This window comes from Neltuma alba, unplaced genomic scaffold (assembly GCF_004799145.2).
Source record: "Neltuma alba isolate B1F8T4 unplaced genomic scaffold, ASM479914v2 tig00003512_pilon, whole genome shotgun sequence".
In the NCBI taxonomy this organism is placed as follows: domain Eukaryota; kingdom Viridiplantae; phylum Streptophyta; class Magnoliopsida; order Fabales; family Fabaceae; genus Neltuma; species Neltuma alba.
This window is the reverse complement of record NW_021633309.1, coordinates 21,795-48,641: the sequence shown is the minus strand read 5'-3', so window position 1 is coordinate 48,641 and position 26,847 is coordinate 21,795. Positions and strand designations below refer to the sequence as shown.

Sequence of the window (26,847 nt, the reverse complement as noted above, 5' to 3'; positions counted from 1 at the left end):
GCTCCCTAGCGATGATTTATGAATCGAATATCTTCCATTCTGGATTTTTGCTTGTATACATATGCTCCGCTCCATTTTGCCCTTGCCATACCATATATTTCATCCAAGCCCCATGGATGGTAGCAATTTATGTAACCCAAGACACAGGATATCTCCACGTGGTTCCATCCACGCTCTGAAACTACACTTTCCAGTTTATCCTCAAGAATGAGCTGTCGCAAATCAAACATAAATATATGTGGTGTTGTAAGTGGCGCAAAAATTTTTTGCCCTTCTGGAAACCCAACATTTGTGCCATTAACTCGGGCGTCAATAAGCAGTTTTGGTGGTGTGTGCCATTGGTCCTCTATTAATGTACCAAAACATACAGCCATGTTTGGGAATTCCTTTTGGAAACAAAAAGACAATGAATGTCCCTCAACATAGTGGTCAAACCATTCCGGGGTCTGGTCGTCTTCTACTACGAATTTCAAGCCATCAACCTCACGTAAAGCCTGTTGCAAAACGGATCAAGCAGAGAGTTATTTGTGAGATTAATGTTTGTGGGAGAAGAATTTGAGAGAACTATCTATAGAGTACAGAGTAACAAGTCTTCTCTTACGTCTCTACAACAAGCATATTAGCAATTCATAACATAAAGGAGTTACTGCAATAGAAACACTAGATCAAGCAAGGGCAATCAATATTTGAAACATGATTACATTTTTTTGTTCAAGTGTCATGTCAATTTGTTTTTTTCCAGATAATATCATTTCATTATGTGTGTTTTGGCGCCAACTTCATTTTAAAGCATTTCAAGATTCATCATATAGACGCAATTAAAAGAGTGAAAGAGAGACTAACCTGATGCAGTAAAATGCTGCGAGACTCTAAGCTCAATTGTGAGTACCAATCAAGGTTTATTGCTGACAGTTCTCTTAGGTTTGGTGGAATACCTCTAATTTTTTCAATATTTCTACAAAATGAAAGTTCTAGATTTTCCAATCTAATGAGGTTTTTGAATGACAAAGGCAATTCTTCTATGCCACTATCATCCAAACAGACATCTTTGATATTTTCCATCGTTCCTAATATTTCTGGGAATCTTGTGAGGCTGGAGCACCCAGAAAGGTCAAGAAACTCTAGGGATCTTAACTTGATACTTGGAAAGGTCTTGAGCTTCCGGCAGTGTTTAACACTCAACCTTTTAAGTTTACCAAGAAATCCAATGGACATGTGAACTTCAGTTAACTTGTTGCAGCCTTCCAAACACAATTCCCTCAAATCTGGGACAGCAGATAAGTCAGAAACTCGTCTTAAATATTTGCAACCTCTGAAATTCATCATGCTCAAAGACTGAAACTTCTGCAAGACAGGATTAAAAAAAAACAAACCACGTTGTAATGAATTGTAAGAACATCACAAAACATTAAAATTAATACTGACACCGCTCATATTATGGAACAAAATTTCAAGTGTTCTTGCTTCATAGTAAAACAAAATAATGATGAAAAGTGCCAATACTCTGCATGCCTTGAGTAGTACATCACGTTTGAGGAAACTTTCTGGCATTTTGAGGATAATTAGCTCCCTGGGGTTAAAGTCAGAAGGTAAAGATGGACAAGGATATCCCTTCCAATCCAACACTCTTAAACCGTTGGGGAGATGCGTGGGTCCTGTAGAAAACTGTGCATTTCTGATGATAAGTATCTTTAGATTTGGCATCTTTTTGAAGGCCTTTCCACTCCAATCAATCACCATATCTCCAGGCATGTCTAGATTTATGGCTTCAATCTTGCCAGAACCCTTCCACACCAAGCAACAGAGTAAACCAGAAAATTTGTCAGATGTACTACGAATTGGTATAAAATTCAACAAAAATATATTAGAACATAACGCACAAGTAAAACAGAATAATAATAATAATACCACGTTGATCAAGAAATGGGAAGAGGAAAGGGGGGAAGCTAGAATTGATTAAGGAATACTAGAGAACACTATGATCAAAAAAGTAAAAATATGAAAAATATACATGTACAAGTCACTCTCACCTTGTTTTCTTCCAACACATTATGAATGTCTTTATGAAACCATAACCTAGTGCGCTTTCCAGGCTCATATGGTGATTTGTGTCGCACAATTTCTTTACCCATGGCTTGAATCAAATCATGCATAGCCACCTTACCATGATTCATCTTTATCAGACACTTATCAATCAATACCTTAACACCATAATCTGGGCATATACCACGAGCATACAAAGCACTTCTTACATATTCAAAACTGTCACCTTTAAAGCAACAAGCAATGTCAAGAAAAATTTCCTGCTCGTATTCCTCCAGAGAATCATAGCTTACCTTCAGAATTTGTTGGATCTCTTTAATTGGAATACTATGATAACTTTCTAACGCAGAATCCCAATCATTTATTTCTCTACCGAGCAAGTTGGAACCTATAACTTCCAACGCCAATGGAAGACCACCAGCATAGAGTACTACATTGTTTAAAACGTCCATGTAACTTGCATCAACACTACTTCGTTTAAAAGCATGCCATTTAAGCAATTCGAGACCTTCTTCTTTATTTAAACAGTCTACCTCATAAATTCTTTTCACACCATGGCTTACTAGCAAATGCTTATCCCTTGTTGTTAAAATGATTCTGCTACCAGAACCGAACCAATCAAGTCCTCCAGCAATTGCTTGTAATTGCTTTAGCTTATCAACATCATCCAGAACAAGAAGAACCTTCTTTTTTTGGAGCCTATGCTTTATTATTGGAATTCCTTTATTAACATCTCTTAACTTTATGTCCTCCTCCAACAGTTCAGAAAGAAGCATTTCCTGGACATATGCTAGGCCATGATTAATTGAATTTTCTCTGACATCACCAAGAAAACAAAAGCCTTCGAATGAGTCCACAATCGAATTGCATACTGCTCGAGCAATTGTTGATTTTCCTATTCCACCGGTGCCACATATTCCTACCATCTGGACCCCTTCATTAGATTCAGCATTTAGGAGAGAATTTACTTTTCGCACTCAATACTCAAGTCCAACTGGATAATCAGCGATGTGTAACGGCTTGCGGTTAGTTCTCCTAGTGACTTCTTTAACAATCGCTTTGATAAAAGCATATTCATATTGATCCCTGCACCAATAACAAATTTTTTGGAAAATACAAGCTAACTGTTTTAAATCAATCTTGTGGTTATATCACAACATAGATTCATATTAAATGCATCAACACAAACATTCAGACACAAAACATCTGAATATAAGATTCAAACACTTTAGATTTGCAAAGTAAAAGACAGATGATTTTGGGCCTCATTTATAATATATGTATGTAAGTACATATAAACGTATTTATGCAAAAGACTGGCTATCAAATAAACTAAACGCAAATATATTAGCCATAGTAAATGCGTGTTCTGTTTTCATTTTTCTTTCACGACACATAAGAGCTATTATAGCACTTCAAACTTTGAAAGTCATAATTTGTGTTGTAGCCTCTATTAGATGTTAATTTGGCAGTAAAAATCAATATCAAATAAACAAATAACAGATGTAAAGCAAAAAAGAGAGGCAACGTACTAACTTACCCAGGTTTGAAATGGAAACCCGAGAGATTAGCAGCATTCTCCAGAGCCCGCCTCCATTTTTGCACCTTCTCCTTGTCATTTCTAAGCCTCCTCTCATGCTGAGCAAATACTTCTCGATAATTTTTCCTTTGATGCCGTACTTCTGATGGATCCACGTCATAAAAAATTGGCAAAACCAATCTACCTTTTTTATTTATATACTCAATGATCTGAACAAGCTCATCTAAACAAAATGTAGAGGAAGCATAGTTTCTAGAGAAAATAGTGATAGCCATTCTAGACTCTTGGATTGCTTTGAGAAGTGACGGTGTAATCTTTTCTCCTTTTCTAAGCCTTTCATTGTCTAGAAAGGTATGGATACCTTTTTGTTGTAAAGCCTCGTAGAGGTTTCTAGCAAAATCAAAGCGAGAATCTTCACCTCTAAAATTGAGAAAAACATCATAAGTCCATCCATATGGGAAGGAAGGGGAAAATGGTGATTCCCCAGTCATGGTAGCAAGTAGAAATAGTGCTGCACCTGCCGGGGAATGAACAAAAATACCAGTGCTTTAAAGTTATAGTATCTATAATTTTATATAATATAAAATTTCTAACAAGTCATGGGTCATAAATTTCACAGACTCATGCGTGTTGAGCTAGTATATTGAGATTAAAAAAAATGCATCTCTAGAAGCGGACAAAAAAAATTGATTAGCAAAAGAAAATCAAGTTGAAAAAAAATCATAGCTTCATAGGGACAGAAAACCTGAGAAGTTATCTGGTAGAAGGAGAAGACCAAGTCAACAAAATTGTTTTCTTTTACAGTGATAAAGTCAACAAAATTCTTTTTGGTTTTTTCCCCAGTGATCAAGTCAAGAAAGTAAGTTGAAATAGAAATGCATTCACAAGAAAAAACGGGTAACTAAATAAATTAATCGAGATAACATACCCAATCTGAAGTCTGAAGACGTAAATAAGAAATTTTGCCCCACATTCTCGGCTCCCAAACATGAAACCAGTAGAAGATTGGGGTACTATTGAAGTAGAATGGTAGAAACAAACCTTTTGGCAGTCAATTCAGTGACGACAATGAGTCTTGTTTTTCACTAGCTCGGGCATTTAAGGATAGTATGACTTTTGTGCGTTATCTCTTTCTTTCACTACAGTTACGGTCCAGCACAGAGATATTCAAGCACAGTGCACTCCATCAACATATCAAGCAAGCAGCACGTATGGCCGAAAATCCTCGTCCACTCCCATTCCCTTACGGCTTACGGCTTTAGCTGAAGAAATTTGCCTTAACGTTCAACGTTTACCTTTCCGCGATTGGCCTCGACAGAAATTTTCTCCACAGGTGCAAATGGGCAATCCGGGTCTGTTATGATCTTTCTCATAAAATTACATCAAGAAATTAGTATATTTTACTTAAAAATTAATTCAAGGAAAAAAATTGAAAAAAATTATTACTGCTTCCATTCTTTAATATAAAATCATAATTCACTGTGTTTTTTATGTCTGATTTTTATCTTAATCTTAAATATAAAATCATAATTCACTCTGTCTATAATATTTATTTATTTTTTTTGAGATGGTTCTTTTAAAATAATAATTGTAATGAATAAACTTGACTAATAAAAATATTTCTAGAAAGAAAAACGTCTAATCATTACAAATAACTAACTTAATTTATTTTCTTTTTATATTTAAGAACCTAAGTAGTATTTGATTTTTCTTTTTGTAACTTGATTTTACCAGTCTCTAAATATAATTTAATTCTTATAATTTTAACTCAATTGATATCCAATTTAGATATAACTCAATTCTTATAATTTTAATCATTTAAAATGATAATTCTAATGCTCTAAAAAATATTAAAATGAAAAATGCATATTTGAATTTGGAACCAACCATGACAAAGCCAAACTTTAAGAACAGCCTTTAAATTCTCAATTCTTAAAGCTTTAATAAGTAGTTTTTTTTTGGCTTATTTTATCCTTCCCCTCTTCCTTTGTCTTGTAAAGATGACAAGTTTTCATAAGCTATTATTTATGAATTTGGATCATTCATTTTAAGAATCTCGTTATTGATGTATTGAACTTCCCAATTGTAAGTGGGGTCTCCACACTTTCATAACTACCTAAACTTAGAAGTTGAGGTGCTAAAAGAACAATTCCAAGGCTAGCTAGCAATTTGATCCTTCGGCAGTATGTGAGTACTGTCTGTTGAGTTGGTGGTCTTATCCCACCATAACTGTTTGGATTCATGGAAGATCGATCTAATAATTCAAGAACAGCTTCCTGCCAACAATTTATGAATCCAATATCTGACAAGGTGTCTTTCTCTATACAAATTACACCCAACAAAGTTATTGAACAAATTTAGATGAACAAAGTAAGACAAACAAACATCCATACAATGTTTCTTAGCATTTACTTCTTAGTAACAGCGTAGCATTTTCCTTCTGATTCTTCATTTCTCATCCAAGAGGGACAGAGAAGAGAACGAGTGAGAGGAGGTGGGACCCATATTGATAGATCTCTCCCGTCCCTCTTCCTAATATTATTTTCTATTCCAGTGACTGAATGAGATTCAGCAATGGGTTTGGATAAAAGGGACATATCTGCATTGTTGTTACTGTCTCCACTGACTTTGAAATCCATGTCAGACCACTTCATTCTAGGCAGGACTGACTCAGTAAAACTGTCTGGATTCATGGAAGATCCTTTCGACAACTCCGATACTGCTTCTTGGCAAAGATTTATGAATCGAATATCTTCCATTTTGGACTTTTGCTTGTACACATATGCTCCACTCCATTTTGCCTTTGATATACAATATATTTTACCCAAAACCATTGGATCGGAGCAATTTATGTAACTCAAGACACAGGATATCTCCACATGGTTCCATCCCCGCTCTGAAACTACACTTCTCAGTTTATCCTCGAGAACAAACCGCCGCAAATCAAACAAAAAGACGTGTGGTGTTGTAAGGGATGACAAAATTGTTTGCCCTTCGGGAAACCCAACATCTGTGCCATTAACTCGGACGTCGATAAGCATTTTTGGAGGTGCGTGCCATGGGTCCTCTATTGATGCACCAAAACATACGGCAATGTTTGGGAATTCCTTTTGGAACCAGAAAGACAATGAATGTCCCTCAACATAGTGGTCAAACCATTCTAGGGTCTTATCTTCTTCTAATATGAATTTCAAGCCATCAACCTCATGTAAAGCCTGCTGCAAAAAAGATCAAGAACAAAGTTACTTCTAATATTAATGTTTATATGGAGGAAGAATTTGAGAAAACTATCTATAGAGTAGTGAGTCTTCTTTTTAAGTAGTTCCTACAATAGAAGCACTAGATCAAGAAAGGACAATTTATCTTTTATTGTTATTATTATTTTGGTTCGTTCAAGTGTCATGTCAGTTTTTATCAAATAACATCATTTCATTACGTGCGTGCTGGCACCAGCTTCTTTTTAAAGTAGTTCAGGATTCATCATATGGACGCAATTAAAAGAGTGAAAGAGAGAGACTAACCTGACGCAGTAAAGTGCTACGAGACTCTAAGCTCAAGTGTGAGTCCCAATCAAGGTTCATCGCTGACAATTCTCTTTGGTTCGGTGGAACAACTCCAATTTTTTCAATACTTCTACAAAATGAAAGTTCTAGTTTTTCTAATTTAACAAGGTTTTTGAATGACAAAGGCAATTCTTCTATGCCACTATCATCCAAACAGACATCTTTGATATTTTCCATCGTTCCTAATATTTCTGGGAATCTTGTGAGGCTGGAGCACCAAGAAAGGTCGAGAAACTCTAGAGATGTTAACTTGATACTTGGAAAGGTCTTGAGCTTCCTGCAGTGTTTAACACTCAACCTTTTAAGCTTACCAAGAAATCCAATGGACACATGAACCTCAATTAACTTGTTGCAGCATTCCAAACACAATTCCCTCAAATCTGGGACTGTAGATAAGTCAGAAACCCGTCTTAAAAATTTGCAACCTCTGAAATTCATCACACTCAAAGACTAAAACTTCTGCGAGACAAGATCAAAAACAACTGAGTCTTAATAAGCTGTAAGAACATCATAAAACATTAAAAAACACAAAATACTTATAATGACAACAGTCATTGCATGAACAAATTTTGATGTGCTCTTGCTTCATAATAAAGAAAAATAATGATCAAAAGGGTCAATACTCTGCATGCGTTGAGTAGCACATCCGGTTGCAGGAAAGTTTCCGGCATTTTGAGGATAATTAGCTCCTTGGGGTTAAAATCAGACGGTAAAGATGGACAAGGATATCCCTTCCAATCCAACACTCTTAAACTGTTGGGGAGATGCGTGGGTCCTGTAGAAAACTGTGCATTTCTGATGATAAGTATCTTAAGATTGGGCATCCTTTTGAAGGCATTTCCACTCCAATCAATCACTATATCTCCAGGCATGTCTAGATTTATGGCTTCAATCTTCCCAGAACCCTTTCATACTAGGTAAGAGAGTAAACGAGAAAATCTGTCAGATGTATAACGAATTGGTATTAATTTCAATAAGGAAACAATAAATCATGACCTACAAATAAAAGGACTAATACTAGGTTAGTCAAATAGTCAATGAATGGGAAGAGGAAAAAGGGGGAGAAAGACAGCTATGTGTGCTCTCCAAGATCCCTCAGGTACGGGATTATAGCCTAGAGAAAACTAGAGAACACTTTGATCATAAACATTAATAATAAGAAAGAAATATATGTACAAAACACTCTAACCTTGTTTTCTTCTAAAACATGGAGAATGTCCTTATGAAGCCATAACCTAGTGCGCTTGCCAGGCTCATATGATGATTTCTGTCGCAGAATTTCTTTACCCATGGCTTGAATCAAATCATGCATGGTCACCTTACCATGATTAATCTTTATCAGACATTTATCAATCAACACTTTAACACCATAATCTGGGCATATACGGCGTGCAAACAAAGCGCTTCTAACATATTCAAAACTGTCACCTTTAAAGCAACAAGCAATGCCAAGAAAATTTTCTTGCTCATATTCCTCCAAAGCATCATAGCTTACCTTCAGAATTTGTTGGATCTCTTTAATTGGAATACTATGTTCTAATGCGGAATTCCAATAATTTATTTCTCTACTGAACAAATCGGAACCAATAACTTCCAAAGCCAATGGAAGACCACACGCATAGAATACCGCATGGTTTAAAATGTCCATGTAACTTGCATCAACTCTACTCTGTTTAAAGGCATGCCATTTAAGCAATTCAAGACCTTCTTCTCTATTTAAAAAGTCTACCTCATAAATTCTTTTAACACCATGGCTTACTAGCAAATGCTTATCCCTTGTTGTTACAATGATTCTGCTACCAGAACCGAACCAATCAGGTCCCCCAGCAATTGCTTGTAATTGCTTTAGCTCATCAACATCATCAAGAACAAGAAGAACCTTCTTTTTGTGGAGCCTATGCTTTATTATTGGAATTCCTTGATTAACATCTCTTAATTTAACGTCTTCCTCCAGCATTTCAGAAAGAAGTATTTCCTGGAGATACACTAGGCCATGATTAATTGAATTTTCTCTGACATCAGCAAGAAAACAAAACCCTTCAAATGAGTCCACAATCAAACCGCATACTGCTCGAGCAATTGTTGATTTTCCTATTCCACCGGTGCCACATATTCCTACCATTTGGACCCCTTCACTAGATTCAACATCGAGAAGAGAATTTACTTTTTGCACTCGATACTCAAGTCCAACTGGATAATCAGCAACATGTAAAGGCTTTCGGTTGATTCTCCTAGTGACCTCTTTAACAATCGCTTTGATCAAAGCATATTCGTATTGATACCTGCACCGATAACAAATTTTTTGAAAAAATCAAACTAAGTGCATGTGCATCAAATCAATCTTGTGCTCATGTCACATCATAGATTTATACCAATTGCATCGAAATAGGCACTCAGAGACAAAACATCTCAATGTAAGATTCAAACACTTTAGATTGTGCAATGTTCATGATTCTAGGCCTCAATTAGTTGTTTATAGTATATGTTTGTAAGTATATGCATATGTATGTACAAGAATGATTATCAAATAAACGAAGAGCAAATATATTATTAGCCAAAATCAATTCATGCTCTGTTTTCATTTTTCTGTCAAGACACATAAGAGCTACAGAAAATAATATAGCATTTCAAACTTTTGAAAGTCAAAATTTGTGTTGCAGCCTTCTTAGATTTTAATTTGGTAGGAACAATCAATATCAAATAAACAAATAAATGATGCAAAGCAACGAGATGCAACGTACTTACGTACCCAGGTTTGAAATGGAAACCCGAGAGAGTAGCAGCATCTTGTAGAGCCGAGCTCCATTTTTGCACCTTCTCCTTGTCATTTTTAAACCTCCTTCCATGCTGAGCAAATACTTCTCCATTATTTTTTCTTTGATGGCGTACTTCTGATGGATCTACGTCATAAAAAATGGGCAAAACCAATCTACCTTTTTTATTTATATGCTCAAGGATGTGAACAAGCTCATCTAAACAAAACGTAGAAGAAGCATAGTTTTTAGAGAAAATAGTGATTGCCATTCTAGACTTTTGGATTGCTTTAAGAAGTGATGGTGTAATCTTTTCTCCTTTTCTAAGCCTTTCATTGTCTAGAAAAGTATGGATAGCCTTTTGTTGTAAAGCCTCGTAGAGGTTTCGAGCAAAACCAAAGCGAGTATCTTCACCTCGGAAATTGAGAAAGACATCATAAGTCCACCCATAGGAGAACGAAGAGGAAAATGGTGATTGCTGAGGCATCGTAGCCGGCAGAAATGATCCTCGACCTGCCGGGGAAAGAACACAAATAGCAGTGCTTTAAAGTTGTAATATCTTTTTCCTTCCCAACTGTATCGATATTTTTGTATGGCATAGAAATTCTAACAAATCATGACTCATAAATTTCTAAGACTCGTGTGTTACGCTAGTATATCAATCTGTCAAAGCGGACCAACGAAATGATTAGCAATAGAAAATCAAGTCGACAAAATCCTACTTTCATCAGCACAGAATCTGAGGACTTATCTAGTAGAACGAGAAGATCAAGTCAACAAGATGGTTTTTCTCTTAATTTTCCAATGATCAAGTCAACAGAATAGGTATGAAATAGAAACGCATTCACAAGGAAATGACATGTAACAAAATAAAGTAGTCTAGATTATATCCCCCCTCCGAAGTCCGAAGACGTAAATAAGAAATTTTGCCCCAAATTCTCGGCTACCAAACATTAAACCAGTAGGAGATTGGGATAGTATTGAAGTAGAATGGTAGAAACCTTTTGGCGTTGGATGAACATGCAGTCAATTCAGTGACGACAATGAGTTTTGATTTCTCGGGCATTTAAGCATAGTCTGACTTTTTTGCATTTTCTATTTCTTTCATATCAACTACGGTCCGACACGGAAAGGTGACTGCATCCAGGAGGCATCTCATCAAACATCATCTGGCCAACCAATCTGCCAAACTAATGTCTTGTCTTTGTGCATAATGTTGACGTCCCAGTCCAGCAACTGTAAACTCCTAACTTCACTGACCAGATCAAAAGAAGAGGGGGGAAAACGCAAAAAACGAGAAGTGTGCATCTGAATGTGTGAGATTGTAATCTTCACTTGAATCAGCAAGAAACTTAGGACAGCAAGGGGGAGAATATGTAGAATTCAATTGCATTCAGATTCTCACCATGCCATCCATATCAAGCAGCATTTGCGACCGAAAATCCTCGTCCACTTCCATTTCCTTATGGCTCTGGTTCAAGAAATTTTGCCTTGGACGTTCCACGTTGACCTTTCCGTGATGGGACTTGACAGAAATTTTCTCCTCAGATGCAAAGGAGCAATATGACTATGGAGTCCTTTTATGATCATTTGACTTGCAAATGTTGAATGTTGATAAAAGAGACGTGCACTCATCAATTATTACATGCAAATATTTAAATCATTAATTAATGTCAAGTTACCTCAATTTTTATATTTAAAAAGTTTAAATTTAATCTGAGATGTTAATTCGTCACATTAAGCCTCCTCCCAACTGCCATTAATTTTATGTTAAGACAGTGACGACAGATTAATAAGAACAACATAGCTTTAACATTTCACTTTGATACAGCAAGAAGTTAACAACAAAGTCTTGTTCCATTACATGTCATTTTGATGAGTTAATAATTTTATGATAATTATATATATTTTTTACTCCGGTCCTTAATATAGAATCTGATTGTGGAGTTGATTTTGATCATAAATATAAGACCTACTCCTCTGGTCCTTAATATAAGATCCAATTCTTGAGTTGGTTTTGATCCTAAATATAATACCCATTTCTCATATTTATCAATTTTCTCTAAATTACCCCTATGGATACTCCCTCAACCATATTCAAGTACAAGAGGGAGAAGGAGTATTAAGAAAGATGATTATGGTGTTTTAGGAAAAATGTGTCACTTTTCTTATAATTAACTAACTTACCTAACTTCCTTAATCTAATCAAATTAGTTAAATGGGTCTTATATTAAGGACTGGAGGAGTATTTCTTATATTTATCAATTTTTTCTAAATTATCCCTATAAATACTCCCTCATCTATTACCAAGTAAAAGAGAGAGAGAATATATTAAGAAAGATGATTATGCTGTTTTAGGAGAAAAAAAAGCATGTTATATTTTTTATAATTAACTAACTTACCTAACTTTTTTTTTAATCTAATCAAATCAGTTAAATAGGTCTTATACTAAGAATCGAGAGAATATATCAGAGTTAAAATGTCAATTTTATTATTTAAAAAAAAAAAAACGCTAGGTCCTTTTGCATCTCCTCGCGGCAGCCTAACATGAATAAAAATTCTTGTGCTTGCTCCGTGGCCTACAATTTACCCTACAAACTAGATATTCTCTCTCTCTCTATATATGTGTGTGTACATATATACTACCTCCGGTCCTTATTATAAGATCCCGTTTGACTTTTTGTTTGGTCCTAATTATAAGACCCCAATCCATTTTGTCTCTCATATTTATGTATTTTTTTCCACGATAATCCTTTTAATAATGATAGTTCTAGCCAATATACTTAATTAGCAAGGATATTTTAGGAATGACAACACTTATTTATTACAAATAACTAACTTAACTTACTTCCTTAATCTCCTCAAATAAGCCAACTGGGTCTTATAATTAGGACCGGAGGTAGTATTTATTTAGGATGGCAGGTAGCAGTTAACACTTAACACTGGCTCTACGCATTGTAACGTCAACACCAACATGAAACTTTTACTTCTTCTTACGCTACTTTGGTCCTTAATATTATACTATTTCAGATTATTAATATAAAAATTAGTTGACTAATTTAAATAGATTATAAAAAATTACTTAATAAATAAGTATTGTTTTTCTTAAAATACTATTACTAATCATTTGTATGAGTTAAAACTACTATATAATAAAACCTTTAACATATATAATTATTACAAAGGCTACTTTAAAAAAAACAGATAAATATGAGAGACAAAATGAATTAAGAATTTATACTTAACATTAAATTGTGACAATAACAAAGAATTTTTTTTCTTTTTTGGTGCGAATAATAGCTTTCACCGCGGGGTAGAGAATTTACTTTTTGCACTCGATGCTCAAGTCCAACTGGATAATCAGCAATGTGCAAAGGCTTGCAGTTAGTTCTCCTGGTGACTTCTTTAACAATCGTTTTGATAAAAGCATATTCATATTGATCCCTGCACCAATACCAAATTTTTTGGAAAATGCAGACTAACTGCTTTAAATCAATCTTGTGGTTATATCACAACATAGATTCATATTAAATGCATCAAAACATTCAGACGCAAAACACCTGAATATAAGATTCAAACACTTTAGATTTGCAAATGGTCATGATTTTAGGCCTCAGTTATAATATATGTATGTAAGTACGTATAAACGTATTTAATCTACACTACTAATATCACACACCATACACCATGTTATAAGAACAGTCCACGAAACAGAACATAGAAATTTGGACACAACTACTATAACCATCCTAACTAATGGCTCAGTCAAAGCTTCCAAGAACTCGAGATAAAAAGATACAATCGTCAATTTCCAACAGCAAGAGCAAAACTGTAGCTAAAAGCCAAGGCGAAGAGATATGCTATAGGAGCCAACTCCAAAATGGCCAAGCACAAACATTTAATGAAACCACCCTTGTTAACATTAACACGGAACCACAAACACAGCTGTAGATCTATCAGCATGGCATGGGCAAGTAGTAAACCTTCTGAAATACCCTCACAGCGTAACGCTACGTAATGAAAAATCCATCAACACTGTCTCACCATAACTGTTTTCATTCATGGAAGATCAATCTACTAATTCAGGAACAGCTTCCAGGTTACAACTTCTAAATAGAATATCTTACACTGGGTATCCAAAGTGCATCCAACAGAGTTATTGAACAAATTTAGATGAACCAAGTGACAAAACAAACATTCATGCAGTGTTTCCTAGCATTTAATTCTTAGTAACAGCTTGGCATTTTCCTTCTCATTCATCCTTACTTATCCATGAGGTACAGTGAACAGAAGCAATTGAAGGAGGTGGGATCCATATTGATAGATCTCTCCCGTCCCTCTTTCTTTTTCTCAATTCAGTAATGGGTTTGGATGAAAGGGACGCGACTGCATTATTGCTGACTTTGACATTGATGTATTGACACTTCATTCTACGCAGGGTTAGCTCAGCAAAACTGTCTGGATTCATGGAAGATTCACTCAATAGCTCAGATACTGCTTCCTGGCTATGACTTATGAATCGAATATCTTCCATTCTGGATTTTTGCTTGTATACATATGCTCCGCTCCATTTTGCCCTTGCCATACCATATATTTCATCCAAGCCCCATGGATGGTAGCAATTTATGTAACCCAAGACACAGGATATCTCCACGTGGTTCCATCCACGCTCTGAAACTACACTTTCCAGTTTATCCTCAAGAATGAGCTGTCGCAAATCAAACATAAATATATGTGGTGTTGTAAGTGGCGCAAAAATTGTTTGTCCTTCTGGAAACCCAACATTTGTGCCATTAACTCGGGCGTCAATAAGCAGTGTTGGTGGTGTGTGCCATAGGTCCTCTATTAATGTACCAAAACATACAGCCATGTTTGGGAATTCCTTTTGGAAACAAAAAGATAATGAATGTCCCTCAACATAGTGGTCAAACCATGCTGGGGTCTGGTCTTCTTCTACTACGAATTTCAATCCATCAACTTCATGTAAAACCTGTTGCAAAACGGATCAAGAACAGAGTTATTTGTGAGATTATTGTTTGTGGGAGAAGAATTTGAGAGAACTATCTATGGAGTACAGAGTAACAAGTCTTCTCTTATTTCTCTACAACAAGCATATTAGCAATTCATAACATAAAAGAGTTACTGCAATAGAAACACTAGATCAAGAAAGGGCAATCAATATTTGAAATATGATTACATTTTTTTGTTCACGTGTGATGTCATTCTTTTCTTTTCCAGGTCATATCATTTCATTATGTGTGTATTGGCGCCAACTTCTTTTTAAAGTATTGCCTTCGGACCTTAATATAAGATCTTGTTTGACTTTTATTTTGGTTCTAAATATAAGATTTCAATCCACATTGTCTCTCGTATTTATCTATTTTTTTCCAAGATAGTCCTTCTAATAATAATTCTAATCCATACATTTGATTGGCAAGGAAATTTAGTAAAAACAATACTTATTTATTACAAATAACTAACTTAACTTATTTTTTTAATCTACTCAAATTAATCAACTAGTTCTTATATTTAAGACCGGAGGTGGTATTTCAAAATTCACCATATAGATGCAATGAAAAGAGTGAAAGAGAGACTAACCTGATGCAGTAAAATGGTACGAGACTCTACGCTCAAATGTGAGTACCAATCAAGGTTTATTGCTGACAGTTCTCTTAGGTTTGGTGGAATACCTCTAATTTTTTCAATACTTCTACAAAATGAAAGTTCTAGTTTTTCTAATTTAATAAGGTTTTTGAATGACAAAGGCAATTCTTCTATACCACTATCATCCAAACAGACATCTTTGATATTTTCCATCTTTCCTAATATTTCTGGGAATCTTGTGAGGCTGGAGCACCCAGAAAGGTCAAGAAACTCTAGGGATGTTAACTTGATACTTGGAAAGGTCTTGAGCTTCCTGCAGTGTTTAACACTCAACCTTTTAAGTTTACCAAGAAATCCAATGGACATGTGAACTTCAGTTAACTTGTTGCAGCCTTCCAAACACAATTCCCTCAAATCTGGGGCAGCAGATAAGTCAGAAACTCGTCTTAAATATTTGCAACCTCTGAAATTGATGACGCTCAAAGACTGAAACTTCTGCAAGACAGGATTTAAAAAAAGAAAAACAACAATGTCGTAATAAATTGTGAGAACATCACAAAACATTAAAATTAATACTGACACCCCTCATATCAAGGAACAAAATTTGAAGTGTTCTTGCTTCATAGTAAAAGAAAATAATGATGAAAAGTGCCAATACTCTACATGCCTTGAGTAGTACATCACTTTTGAGGAAACTTTCTTGCAATTTGAGGATAATTAGCTCCCTCGGGTTAAAGTCAGACGGTAAACATGGACAAGGATATCCCTTCCAGTCCAACACTCTTAAACTGTTGGGGAGATGCTTGGGGCCAGCAGAAAACTGTGCATTTCTGATTATAAGTATCTTTAGATTTGGCATCTTTTTGAAGGCCTTTCCACTCCATTCAATCATCACATCTCCAGGCATGTCTAGATTTATGGCTTCAATCTTCCCAGAACCCTTCCACACCAAGCAACAGAGTAAACCAGAAAATTTGTCAGATGTATTACGGATTGGTGTAAAATTCAACAACAATATATTAGATCATAGCGCACAAGTAAAAAAAGAAGAAGAAGAAGAAGAAGAAGAAGAATACTAGGTTAGTCAAGAAATAGGAAGAGGAAAAGGGGGAAAAGCTAGAATAGATTAAGGAATACTAGAGAACACTATGATCATAGAAGTAATAATGTGAAAAATAGATATGTACTAGTCACTCTCACCTTGTTCTCTTCTAAAACGTGAAGGATGTCTTTATGAAACCATAACCTAGTGCGCTTTCCAGGCTCATATGGTGATTTGTGTCGCACAATTTCTTTACCCATGGCTTGAATCAAATCATGCATAGTCACCTTACCATGATTCATCTTTATCAGACACTTATCAATCAATACCTTAACACCATAATCTGGGCATATACCACGAGCATACAAAGCACTTCTTACATATTCAAAACTGTCACCTTTAAAGCAACAAGCAATGTCAAGAAAAATTTCCTGCTCGTATTCCTCCAGAGAATCATAGCTTACCTTCAGAATTTGTTGGATCTCTTTAATTGGAATACTATGATAACTTTCTAACGCAGAATCCCAATCATTTATTTCTCTACTGAACAAGCTGGAACCTATAACTTCCAACGCCAATGGAAGACCACCAGCATAGAGTACTACATTGTTTAAAACGTCCATGTAATTTGCATCAACACTATGTTGTTTAAAAGCATGCCATTTAAGCAATTCAAGACCTTCTTCTTTATTTAAACAGTCTACCTCATAAATTCTTTTCACACCATGGCTTACTAGCAAATGCTTATCCCTTGTTGTTAAAATGATTCTGCTACCAGAACCAAACCAATCAAGTCCTCCAGCAATTGCTTGTAATTGCTTTAGCTTATCAACATCATCAAGAACAAGAAGAACCTTCTTTTTTTGGAGCCTATGCTTTATTGTTGGAATTCCTTTATTAACATCTCTTAACTTGATGTCCTCCTCCAACAGTTCAGAAAGAAGCATTTCCTGGACATATGCTAGGCCATGATTAATTGAATTTTCTCTGACATCACCAAGAAAACAAAAGCCTTCGAATGAGTCCACAATCAAACTGCATACTGCTCGAGCAATTGTTGATTTTCCTATTCCACCAGTGCCACATATTCCTACCATTTGGACCCCTTCATTGGATTCAACATTTAGAAGAGAATTTACTTTTCGCACTCGATACTCAAGTCCAACTGGATAATCAGCGATGTGTAACGGCTTGCGGTTAATTCTCCTAGTGACCTCTTCAACAATCGCCTTAATCAGAGCGTATTCATATTGACATCTGCACCAATAACAAATTTTTCAGAAAATTCAAACCAAGTGCATCAAATCAATCTTGTGATTATGTCACAACATAGATTCATATAAATGCATCAAAACAAACGTTCAGACACAAAACATCTGAATATAAGATTCAAACACTTTAGATTTGCAAATGGTCATGATTTTAGGCCTCATTTATAATATATGTATGTAAGTACGTATAAACGTATTTATGTAAAAGACTGGCTATCAAATAAACTTAACGCAAATACATTAGCCAACGTAAATGCATGTTCTGTTTTCATCTTTCTTTTAAAACACACAAGAGCTAATAGGAAATTATATAGCACTTCAAACGTTGAAAGTCATAATTTGTGTTGTAGCCTCTCTTAGATGTTAATTTGGTAGTAATATATAAATATAATCAATATCAAATAAACAGATAAAGATGTAAAGCAAAAAAGAGAGGCAACTTACGAACTTACCCAGATTTGAAATGGAAACCCGATAGATTAGCAACATCCTGTAGAGCCTGCCTCCATTTTTGCACCTTCTCCTTGTCATTTCTAAGCCTCTTCTCATGCTGAGCAAATACTTCTCGATAATTTTTTCTTTGATGCCGTACTTCTGATGGATCCACGTCATAAAAAATGGGCAAAACCAATCTACCTTTTTTATTTATATGCTCAAGGATGTGAAAAAGCTCATCTAAACAAAACGTAGAGGAAGCATAGTTTCTAGAGAAAATAGTGATAGCCATTCTAGACTCTTGGATTGCTTTGAGAAGTGATGGTGTAATCTTTTCTCCTTTTCTGAGCCTTTCGTCGTCTAAAAAAGTATGGATACCTTTTTGTTGTAAAGCCTCGTAGAGGTTTCTAGCAAAACCAAAGCGAGTATCTTCACCTCGAAAATTGAGAAAAATATCATAAGTCCACCCATATGGGAAGGAAGGGGAAAATGGTGATTCCTCAGTCATGGTAGCAAGTAGAAATGGTGCTGCAGCCGCCGGGGAATGAACAAAAACACCAGTGCTTTAAAGTCATACTACCTGCTGTTTTAAGATACTCCTCCGATCTTTATTATAAGACCCAATTTGACTTTTTATTTGGTCCTAATTATAAGACCCAATTCATTTTGTCTCTTATATTTATGTATTTTTTTCCAAGATAATCCTTCTAATAATGATAGTTTTAGCCAATATACTTAATTAGCAAGGATATTTTAGGAATGACAACACTTATTTATTATAAATAACCAACTTAACTTACTTCCTTAATCTCCTCAAATAAGTCAATTGGGTCTTATAATTAGGACCGGAGGAGTATTATTTAACTTTTATTTTGATTTTAAATATAAGATTTCAATCCACATTATCTCTTATATTTATGTATTTTTTCCAAGTTAGTCCTTCTAATAATGGTAGTTCTAACCAATATACTTAATTAGCAAGGATAACACTTATTAATTATAAATAACTAAGTTAATTTCTTTTCCTAATTTTCTTAAATTAGTTAACTAGTTTTTATAATTAGGACGGAGTAGTAGTATCTATAGTTTTATATAATATAAAATTTCTAACAATTCATGGTTCATAAATTTCGCAGACTCATGCGCGTTGAGCTAGTAAGCGGACCAGGAACAAACCGTTTGGCATTCGATGAACATGCAGCCAATTCAGTGACGACAATGAATCAATTTCCCGGGCATTTAATGATAGTCTGACTTTGTGTGCATTATCTCTTTCTTTCATAACTGCTAAGGTCCCACACGGAGATATTCTGGCACCGTGCAGTCCATCTCCATATCAAGCAAGCAGCACGGATGTTAGAAAATCCTCCTCCACTCTCATTTCCTTCTTACGGCTTTGGTTGAAGAAATTTGCCTTAACATTCAACGTTAACCCTTCCGTGATTGGCCTTGACAGAAATGTTCTCCCCAGGTGCAAATGGGCAATCTGGCTATGGACTTCAGTTATGAATTATGATCTTTGTAGATAAAATTACATCGGGAAATTAACATTGACAAATTTAACTTAAAATATAATTCCAGGAGTCTAGAAAAATTGGAAAAATTATTATTTGGTTTTTACTGTTGTAGTTTGATTTTAACTAAGTTTCTAAATGCAATTTTACTCCTATAATTTTAACTTAATTGACATTTAATTAGGTGTAACTCACATTTTATAGTAGTTTTAATCAATCATTTAAAATGATAATCCCAATATTTTAAATAATATTAACATGAAAGAGCGCATTTGAATTTAGATATTATTCAGCCAACCATCACAAAGTCAAACTCCAAGAAAAGCTCCTAAATTCTCAATTCTGAAAGGTTTAATAATTAATATTTTGTTTATTTCATACTTTTCCCTCTTCCTTTCAAGTTTCTATTAACAATTATTTATGAATTTGGATAAATTCTTTTAAGAATTTCGTTATTGATAGTATTGAACTTATCAAACGGTGTTATAAATATTATAACTATGTGATGTGCATAACACCCAAACATGAGACTCTTAACTTTTCATCTAATGTTAAATGACATTACACCCTATACTTGTAACTCTTTGAGTTAGTCTTTAATGTTGGGGTCATATAAATAGAAAATGATGTACACATATTTTTGACAATAAAGTGAATGAGAATTCCTTATTTTATCCCCCAATATTCTCTTATATTCTCCATTTCTCTCATCTCTTATAACAAATTGTAAATATCTTCACACTTTGAGAGCTAGCCGAACTTAGCAGTTGAGTTGCTGAAGAACAATTTAGAAAACTTGCTAGCCATTAGAAAACAAGCGCGCCAACTCTATTGTGGCACGTTTAATACTTCTGCTGTATGTCAGTAGCAGCTGTTGAGTTGGTGATCTTATCTCACTATAACTGTTTGGATAATGGAAGATCGATCTAATAATTCAGGAACAGCTTCTTGGTTACAATTTATGAATCCAAAATCTTACGTTGTATCTCTCTCTACAAAATGTATTCAACAAAGTTATTGAACAAATTTAGATGAACCAAGTGACAAAACAAACATACAGTGTTTTCTTAACATTTTCATTCTTAGTAACAGCTGGGCATTTTCCTTCTGATTCATCCTTTCTCATCCAAGGGGGACGGACGGTGAAGAGAACGAGCGCAAGGAGATGGGACCCGTGTTGAAAGATCTCTCCCGTCCCTCTTCCTTTTTCTCAGTTCAGTAATGGGTTCGGGTAGAAGGGGCATGACTGCATTGTTGCTGCTGTTTTCCATGGCTTTACGTACGACTATTTCTTCAAATCTGTCGGGATTCATCGAAGATCCTTTCAATAACTCAGGTACTACTTCCTGGCTATGATTTACGAACCGAACATCTTCCATTCTGGATTTTTGCTTGTACACATATGCTGCACTCCATTTTGCCAGTGCTATACCACATATTCCATCCAAATCCATTACCGCCGGATGGTAGCACGTTGTGTAACTCAAGACAAAGGATATCTCCACGTGGTTCCACCCACACTCTGAAACTGCCCTTTTCAGTTTATCCTCAAGAACAAACGGTCGCAAATCAAACAAAAAGACATGTGGCGTTGTAAGTGGTGCAAAGATTGTTTGCCCTTCTGGAAATCCAACATCTGTGCCATTAACTCGGACGTCAATGAGCATTTTTGGTGGCGAGTGCCACACGTCCTCTATCAATGCACCAAAACATACAGCCATGTTAGGGAATTCCTTTTGGAACGAAAAAGACAATGAGTGTCCCTCAACATAGTGGTCAAACCATTCTGGGGTCTTATCTTCTTCTACTATGAATTTCAAGCCATCAACCTCATGTAAAGCCTGTTGCAAAACGGATCAAGAACAAAGTTATTTCTAAGATTAATGTTTGAGGAAGAAGAATTTAAGAGAACTATCTATAGAGTACACAGTAACGAGTATTTTCTTATTTCTTTACAAGCAAATCACAAATTCATACCATGAAGTAGTTCCAACAATAGAAAACACTAGATCAAGAAAGGGCATAAATATTTGAAATATGATTACATTTTGGTTTTGTTCAAGTGTCATGTCGTTTTTTATCAAATGATAACCATCTCATTATGTGCGTGTTGTCACCACTTCTGTATAAGGAGTGCATGATTCATCATATGGATACTATTAAAAGAGTGGAAGAAAGTGACTAACCTGACATAGTAAAATGTGACGAGACTCTGAGCTCAAGTGTGAGTACCAATCAAGGTTTATTGCTGACAATTCTTTTAGCTTCGGTGGAATACCTCCAACTTTTTCTATACTTCTACAAAATGAAAGTTTCAATTTTTCTAAACTAACTAGGTTTTTGAATGACAAAGGCAATTCTTCTATGCCACTATGGCCCAAACAGACCTCTTTGATATTTCCCATCGTTCCTAATATTTCTGGGAATCTTGTGAGGCTGGAGCACCCAGAAAGGTCGAGAAACTCTAGGGATGTTAACTTGATGCTTGGAAAGGCCTTGAGCTTCTTACAGTGTTTAACACTCAACCTTTTAAGTTTACCAAGAAATCCAATGGACACGTGAATTTCAGTTAACTTTTTGCAGCCTTCCAAACACAATTCCCTCAAATCTGGCACTGCAGATAAGTCAGAAACTTGTCTTAAATATTTGCAGCCTCTGAAATTCATCAAACTCAAAGATTGAAACTTCTGCAAAACAGGATTAAAAAACAACTACGTCATAATAAGTTGTAAGAACATAACAAAACATTAAAAAAAAACGAAAGAAAAGACAAATTCTAATACTGACACTACTAATAGCATGGAACAAAATTTGAAGTGTTCTTGCTTCATAGTAAAACAAAATAATGATGAAAAGTGCCAATACTCTGCATGCCTTGAGTAGTACATCACGTTTGAGGAAACTTTCTGGCATTTTGAGGATAATTAGCTCCCGGGGGTTGAAGTCAGGCGGTAAAGTTGGACAAGGATATCCCTTCCAGTCCAACACTCTTAAACTGTTGGGGAGATACTTGGGGCCAGTAGAAAACTGTGCATTTCTGATAATAAGTATCTTAAGATTTGGCATCTTTTTGAAGGCCTTTCCACTCCAATCAATCACCATATCTCCAGGCATGTCTAGATTTATGGCTTCAATCTTCCCAGAACCCTTCCACACCAAGTAACAGAGTAAACCAGAAAATCTGTCAGATGTATTACAAATTGGAATAAAATTCAACAAAAATATATTAAATCATAATGCACAAGTAAAAAGAAATAATACTAGGTTGGTCGAGAAATGAGAAGAGGAAAAAGTGGGGAAAAGCTACAATAGATTAGGGAAAACTAGAGAACACTATGATCATAAAAATAATAATATGAAAAATATACATGTACAAATGACTCTCACCTTGTTTTCTTCCAACACATTAAGAATGTCTTTATGAAACCATAACCTAGTGCGCTTTCCAGGCTCATATAGTGACTTCTGCCGCACAATTTCTTTACCCATGGCTTGAATCAAATCATGCATAGTCACCTTACCATGATTAATCTTTATCAGACACTTATCAATCAATACCTTAACACCATAATCTGGGCATATACCACGTGCGTACAAAGCACTTCTTACATATTCAAAACTGTCACCTTTAAAGCAACAAGCAATGTCAAGAAAAATTTCCTGCTCGTATTCCTCCAAAGCATCATAGCTTACCTTCAAGATTTGTTGGATCTCTTTAATTGGCATACTATGATAACTTTCTAATGCGGAATTCCAATCATTTGTTTCTCTACCGAACAAGTTGGAACCTATAACTTCCAACGCCAATGGAAGACCACCAGCATAGAGTACGACATTGTTTAAAACGTCCATGTAACTTGCATCAACACTACTTCGTTTAAAAGCAAGCCATTTAAGCAATTCAAGACCTTCTTCTTTATTTAAACAGTCTACCTCATAAATTCTTTCAACACCATGGCTTACTAGCAAATGCTTATCCCTTGTTGTTAAAATAATTCTACTACCAGAACCGAACCAATCAAGTCCTCCAGCAATTGCTTGTAATTGCTTTAGCTTATCAACATCATCAAGAACAAGAAGAACCTTCTTTTTGTGGAGCCTATGCTTTATTATTGGAATTCCTTTATTAACATCTCTTAACTTTATGTCCTCCTCCAACAGTTCAGAAAGAAGCATTTCCTGGACATATGCTAGGCCATGATTAATTGAATTTTCTCTCACATCAGCAAGAAAACAAAAGCCTTCGAATGAGTCCACAATCGAGCTGCATACTGCTCGAGCAATTGTTGATTTTCCTATTCCACCAGTGCCACATATTCCTACTATTTGGACCCCTTCATTAGATTCAACATTTAGAAGAGAATTTACCTTTCGCACTCGATACTCAAGTCCAACCGGAAAATTGGCAATGTGTAAAGGCTTGCGGTTGATTCTCCTAGTGACCTCTTTAACAATCGCTTTGATAAAAGCATATTCATATTGACATCTGCACCAATAACAATTTTGTTTTGGAAAATTCAAACCAAGTGCTTTAAATCAGTCTTGTGATTATCTATCAACATAGATTCACACCAACTTCATCAAAACATATACCCAGACACAAGACAGCCCAATATAAGGTTCAAACACTTCACATTTTGCTATGCTCATGATTGTTGGCCTTATTTAGTTATTTGTAGTATATGCATGTAAGCACGTCTAAGTGTATGTATGTAGAAGAGTGACTATCAAATAAACTAAATGGATACACATTAGCCAAAATAAATGCATGTTCTGTTTTCATTTTTCTTTTAAGACGCATAAGAGCTAATAGGAAACAATAAAGCCCTTCAAACTTTGAAAGTCATAATTTGTGTTGTAGCCTCTCTTAGATGCTAATTTACTAGTAACAAATAACAATCAGTATCGAAAAAAGAAATAAAAGATGTAAAACAAAAGAGGCAATGTACTAACATACCCAGGTTTGAAATGGAAACCCGAGAGATTAGCAGCATCTTGTAGAGCCCGCCTCCATTTTTGCACCTTCTCCTTGTCATTTTTAAACCTCCTCTCATGCTGAACAAATGGTTCTCTGTAACTTTTTCTTTGACGTCGTACTTCTGATGGATCCACGTTATAAAAAATGGGCAGAACCAATCTATCTTTTTTATTTATATGCTCAAGGATCTGAACAAGCTCATCTAAACAAAATGTAGAGGAAGCATAGTTTCTAGAGAAAATAGAGATAGCCATTCTAGACTCCTGGATTGCTTTGAGAAGTGACGGTGTAATCTTTTCTCCTTTTCTAAGCCTTTCGTTGTCTAAAAAAGTACGGATACCCTTTTGCTGCAAGGCCTCGTAGAGGTTTCTGGCAAAATCAAAGCGAGTATCTTCACCTCTAAAATTGAGAAAGACATCATAAGTCCACCCATGAGAGAAGGAAGAGGAAAATGGTGGTTGCTCAGCCATGGTAGCTGGTAGAAATGATCCGCGACCTGGCGGGGAATGAACAAAAATACCAGTGCCTTAATTCTAATACCTATATATTTTATATAACATAATAATTCTAACAAATCATGACATGGATCAGAGTCGTAACTTTCTCAGAATAGTGTGTTACGCTAGTATATTATGATTAAAGAAAAAAGGAATCTCGGGAAGAAGACCAAAAAAACTGTTAGCAAAAGAAAATCAAGTCGACAAAATCCTGTTTTCATCAGGACAGAAAACCTGAGAAGTTATCTTCTAGACAAGAAGATCAAGTCAACAAAATGGTTTTATGCCAAAATTAGGAAGAAACGTGAAAAGGGAAAGTTACCTCTCGTTAGTCAGAGTTTTGACTTGGAAGAATTCTACTCCTTTGTGAAAGACATCGGGAACTAGGCTTGCCGTGGCAGGGACTATGGGGTTATGCTGGGGATTGTGAATGGGTCTTTAAAAATCGTCCCTTGGTCCCCAGAGAGAGCTCAGAGAGGTGTGAAGTATTTTGAAAGAGTAGCGAGGATTGGGAGAGTTGTGGCCTCTCGAGAGCCAAGAGTCATTGTGTTGTGTCTCTCGTGCTGTTCTTATTAGTTTGTAATCATGATTTGATTGTAGTTTATGTGTCTGGGTCTAAGAATCATTTCCTTTGTTTTGCAGTAATAGTATCATCCATCTTGATCGGGTTAGTTCTGTGATCAGCTCTGTTCAGGGGAGGGTCATAACATTTTCTTTTTCGATGATCAAGTCAACAAAATGGTTTCTTTTTTCAATGATCAAGTCAACAAAATAAGCGTGAAATAGAAATGCATTCACAAGGAAACGACACGTGACAAAATAAATTAGTCAGGATTAGATGCCCAATCTGAGGTGTGAAGACGTAAATATGCTGCCCCAAATTCTCGGCCGCCAAACATGAAACCAGTAGAAGACTTAATGGCAGGAATTAGAGCCGGTAATATGGGTTGGACCCGTGGATTGAACCTGCCAACCCGTCAAAAGAGGCGGGTTAGGGTTGGCCTTTGGTCAACCCGTCACCACCTGAAAAATATGAGCCCACACCGCCGTAACCCGAGCCCGCCATGGGTCAGCCCTCAACCCGCCAACCCACCTAATTTTTTTTTAATTTTTATATATATTAAAATATTAAGAGGTAGGCTGAAAAGGTAAGAAAAATTTATGTTTGAACTTGTATTTTATCATGTTTGGAGTTTAAACTTTGGATAATTGTATATTTTGTGTTTTAATATGTTATAATTTTGTGTAAATGCTTGGAATACTTTAAATTATTTCTGATTTTTTTAATTTTTGATTATTTATAAGAAATTTTTTTAAAAAAAAAATCTGGCGGGTTGGTGGGTTGACCCGCCAACCCACCTTGGTGGGTTAGGGTTGGCAGAATACCAACCGCCAAAAAACGGGCCTTTTGAGCCCGACCCAAATAACCCACCACCCGTGACGGGCCAACCCGCAACTCACGGGTTGACCCGTTTTATTAGCTCTAACTATTTGGATTCATGGAAGATCGATCTAATGATTCAAGAATAGTTTCCTGGCTACAATTTAAGAATCCAATATCTTACAAGGTTATTGAACAAATTTAGATGAACAAAATAAGACAAACA

General features: G+C 35.6%; 3 protein-coding genes and 1 pseudogene across 3 annotated transcripts; all 4 read right to left on the bottom strand.

The window, feature by feature from the left end:
* Nucleotides 1-5: 5 nt before the first annotated feature.
* Nucleotides 6-4,103, bottom strand: LOC114741743 (TMV resistance protein N-like; annotated as a pseudogene).
* A 1,888-nt stretch (nucleotides 4,104-5,991) lies between these two features.
* On the bottom strand, nucleotides 5,992-10,386 carry LOC114741742 (TMV resistance protein N-like). The gene is made up of 6 exons (XM_028930000.1): nucleotides 9,896-10,386; nucleotides 8,336-9,428; nucleotides 7,770-8,051; nucleotides 7,604-7,643; nucleotides 7,336-7,532; nucleotides 5,992-6,612 (listed from the first exon to the last, which is right to left on the bottom strand). Exons 1-6 carry the CDS (start codon nucleotides 10,384-10,386, stop codon nucleotides 5,992-5,994), a joined length of 2,724 nt encoding a protein of 907 aa, XP_028785833.1.
* Nucleotides 10,387-13,703: 3,317 nt separating this feature from the next.
* Nucleotides 13,704-25,246, bottom strand: LOC114741741 (TMV resistance protein N-like). Its single transcript, XM_028929999.1, has 6 exons — nucleotides 24,723-25,246; nucleotides 23,153-24,251; nucleotides 22,631-22,912; nucleotides 15,498-15,998; nucleotides 14,181-14,889; nucleotides 13,704-13,909 (listed from the first exon to the last, which is right to left on the bottom strand). The coding sequence occupies exons 1-6, from the start codon at nucleotides 25,211-25,213 to the stop codon at nucleotides 13,704-13,706; spliced, it is 3,288 nt and encodes a 1,095-aa protein (XP_028785832.1). The 5' UTR covers nucleotides 25,214-25,246.
* On the bottom strand, nucleotides 18,265-18,759 carry LOC114741752 (TMV resistance protein N-like). Its single transcript, XM_028930007.1, has one exon. It carries the CDS (start codon nucleotides 18,757-18,759, stop codon nucleotides 18,265-18,267), a length of 495 nt encoding a protein of 164 aa, XP_028785840.1.
* Nucleotides 25,247-26,847: the final 1,601 nt, after the last annotated feature.

Excerpts from the sequence above, each read along its gene's own strand:
- LOC114741742 (XM_028930000.1), bottom strand. The coding sequence starts at position 10,386 with ATGCCTCAGCAATCACCATTTTCCTCTTCGTTCTCCTATGGGTGGACT. Across the intron at positions 9,429-9,895 it reads GGTTTCCATTTCAAACCTGG|GTATCAATACGAATATGCTT; the intron begins GTACGTAAGTAC and ends TTATCGGTGCAG. Across the intron at positions 7,533-7,603 it reads TTTGATCTTGTCTCGCAGAA|TCCCAGATTTGAGGGAATTG; the intron begins GTTTTAGTCTTT and ends ACTTATCTACAG.
- LOC114741752 (XM_028930007.1), bottom strand. The coding sequence starts at position 18,759 with ATGACTGAGGAATCACCATTTTCCCCTTCCTTCCCATATGGGTGGACT.
- LOC114741741 (XM_028929999.1), bottom strand. The coding sequence starts at position 25,213 with ATGGCTGAGCAACCACCATTTTCCTCTTCCTTCTCTCATGGGTGGACT. Across the intron at positions 14,890-15,497 it reads GTACCATTTTACTGCATCAG|GTTTTACATGAAGTTGATGG; the intron begins GTTAGTCTCTCT and ends GTTTTGCAACAG. Across the intron at positions 13,910-14,180 it reads TTCAATTGCTTCTGTTCACT|CGTTACGCTGTGAGGGTATT; the intron begins GTACCTCATGGA and ends TTCATTACGTAG.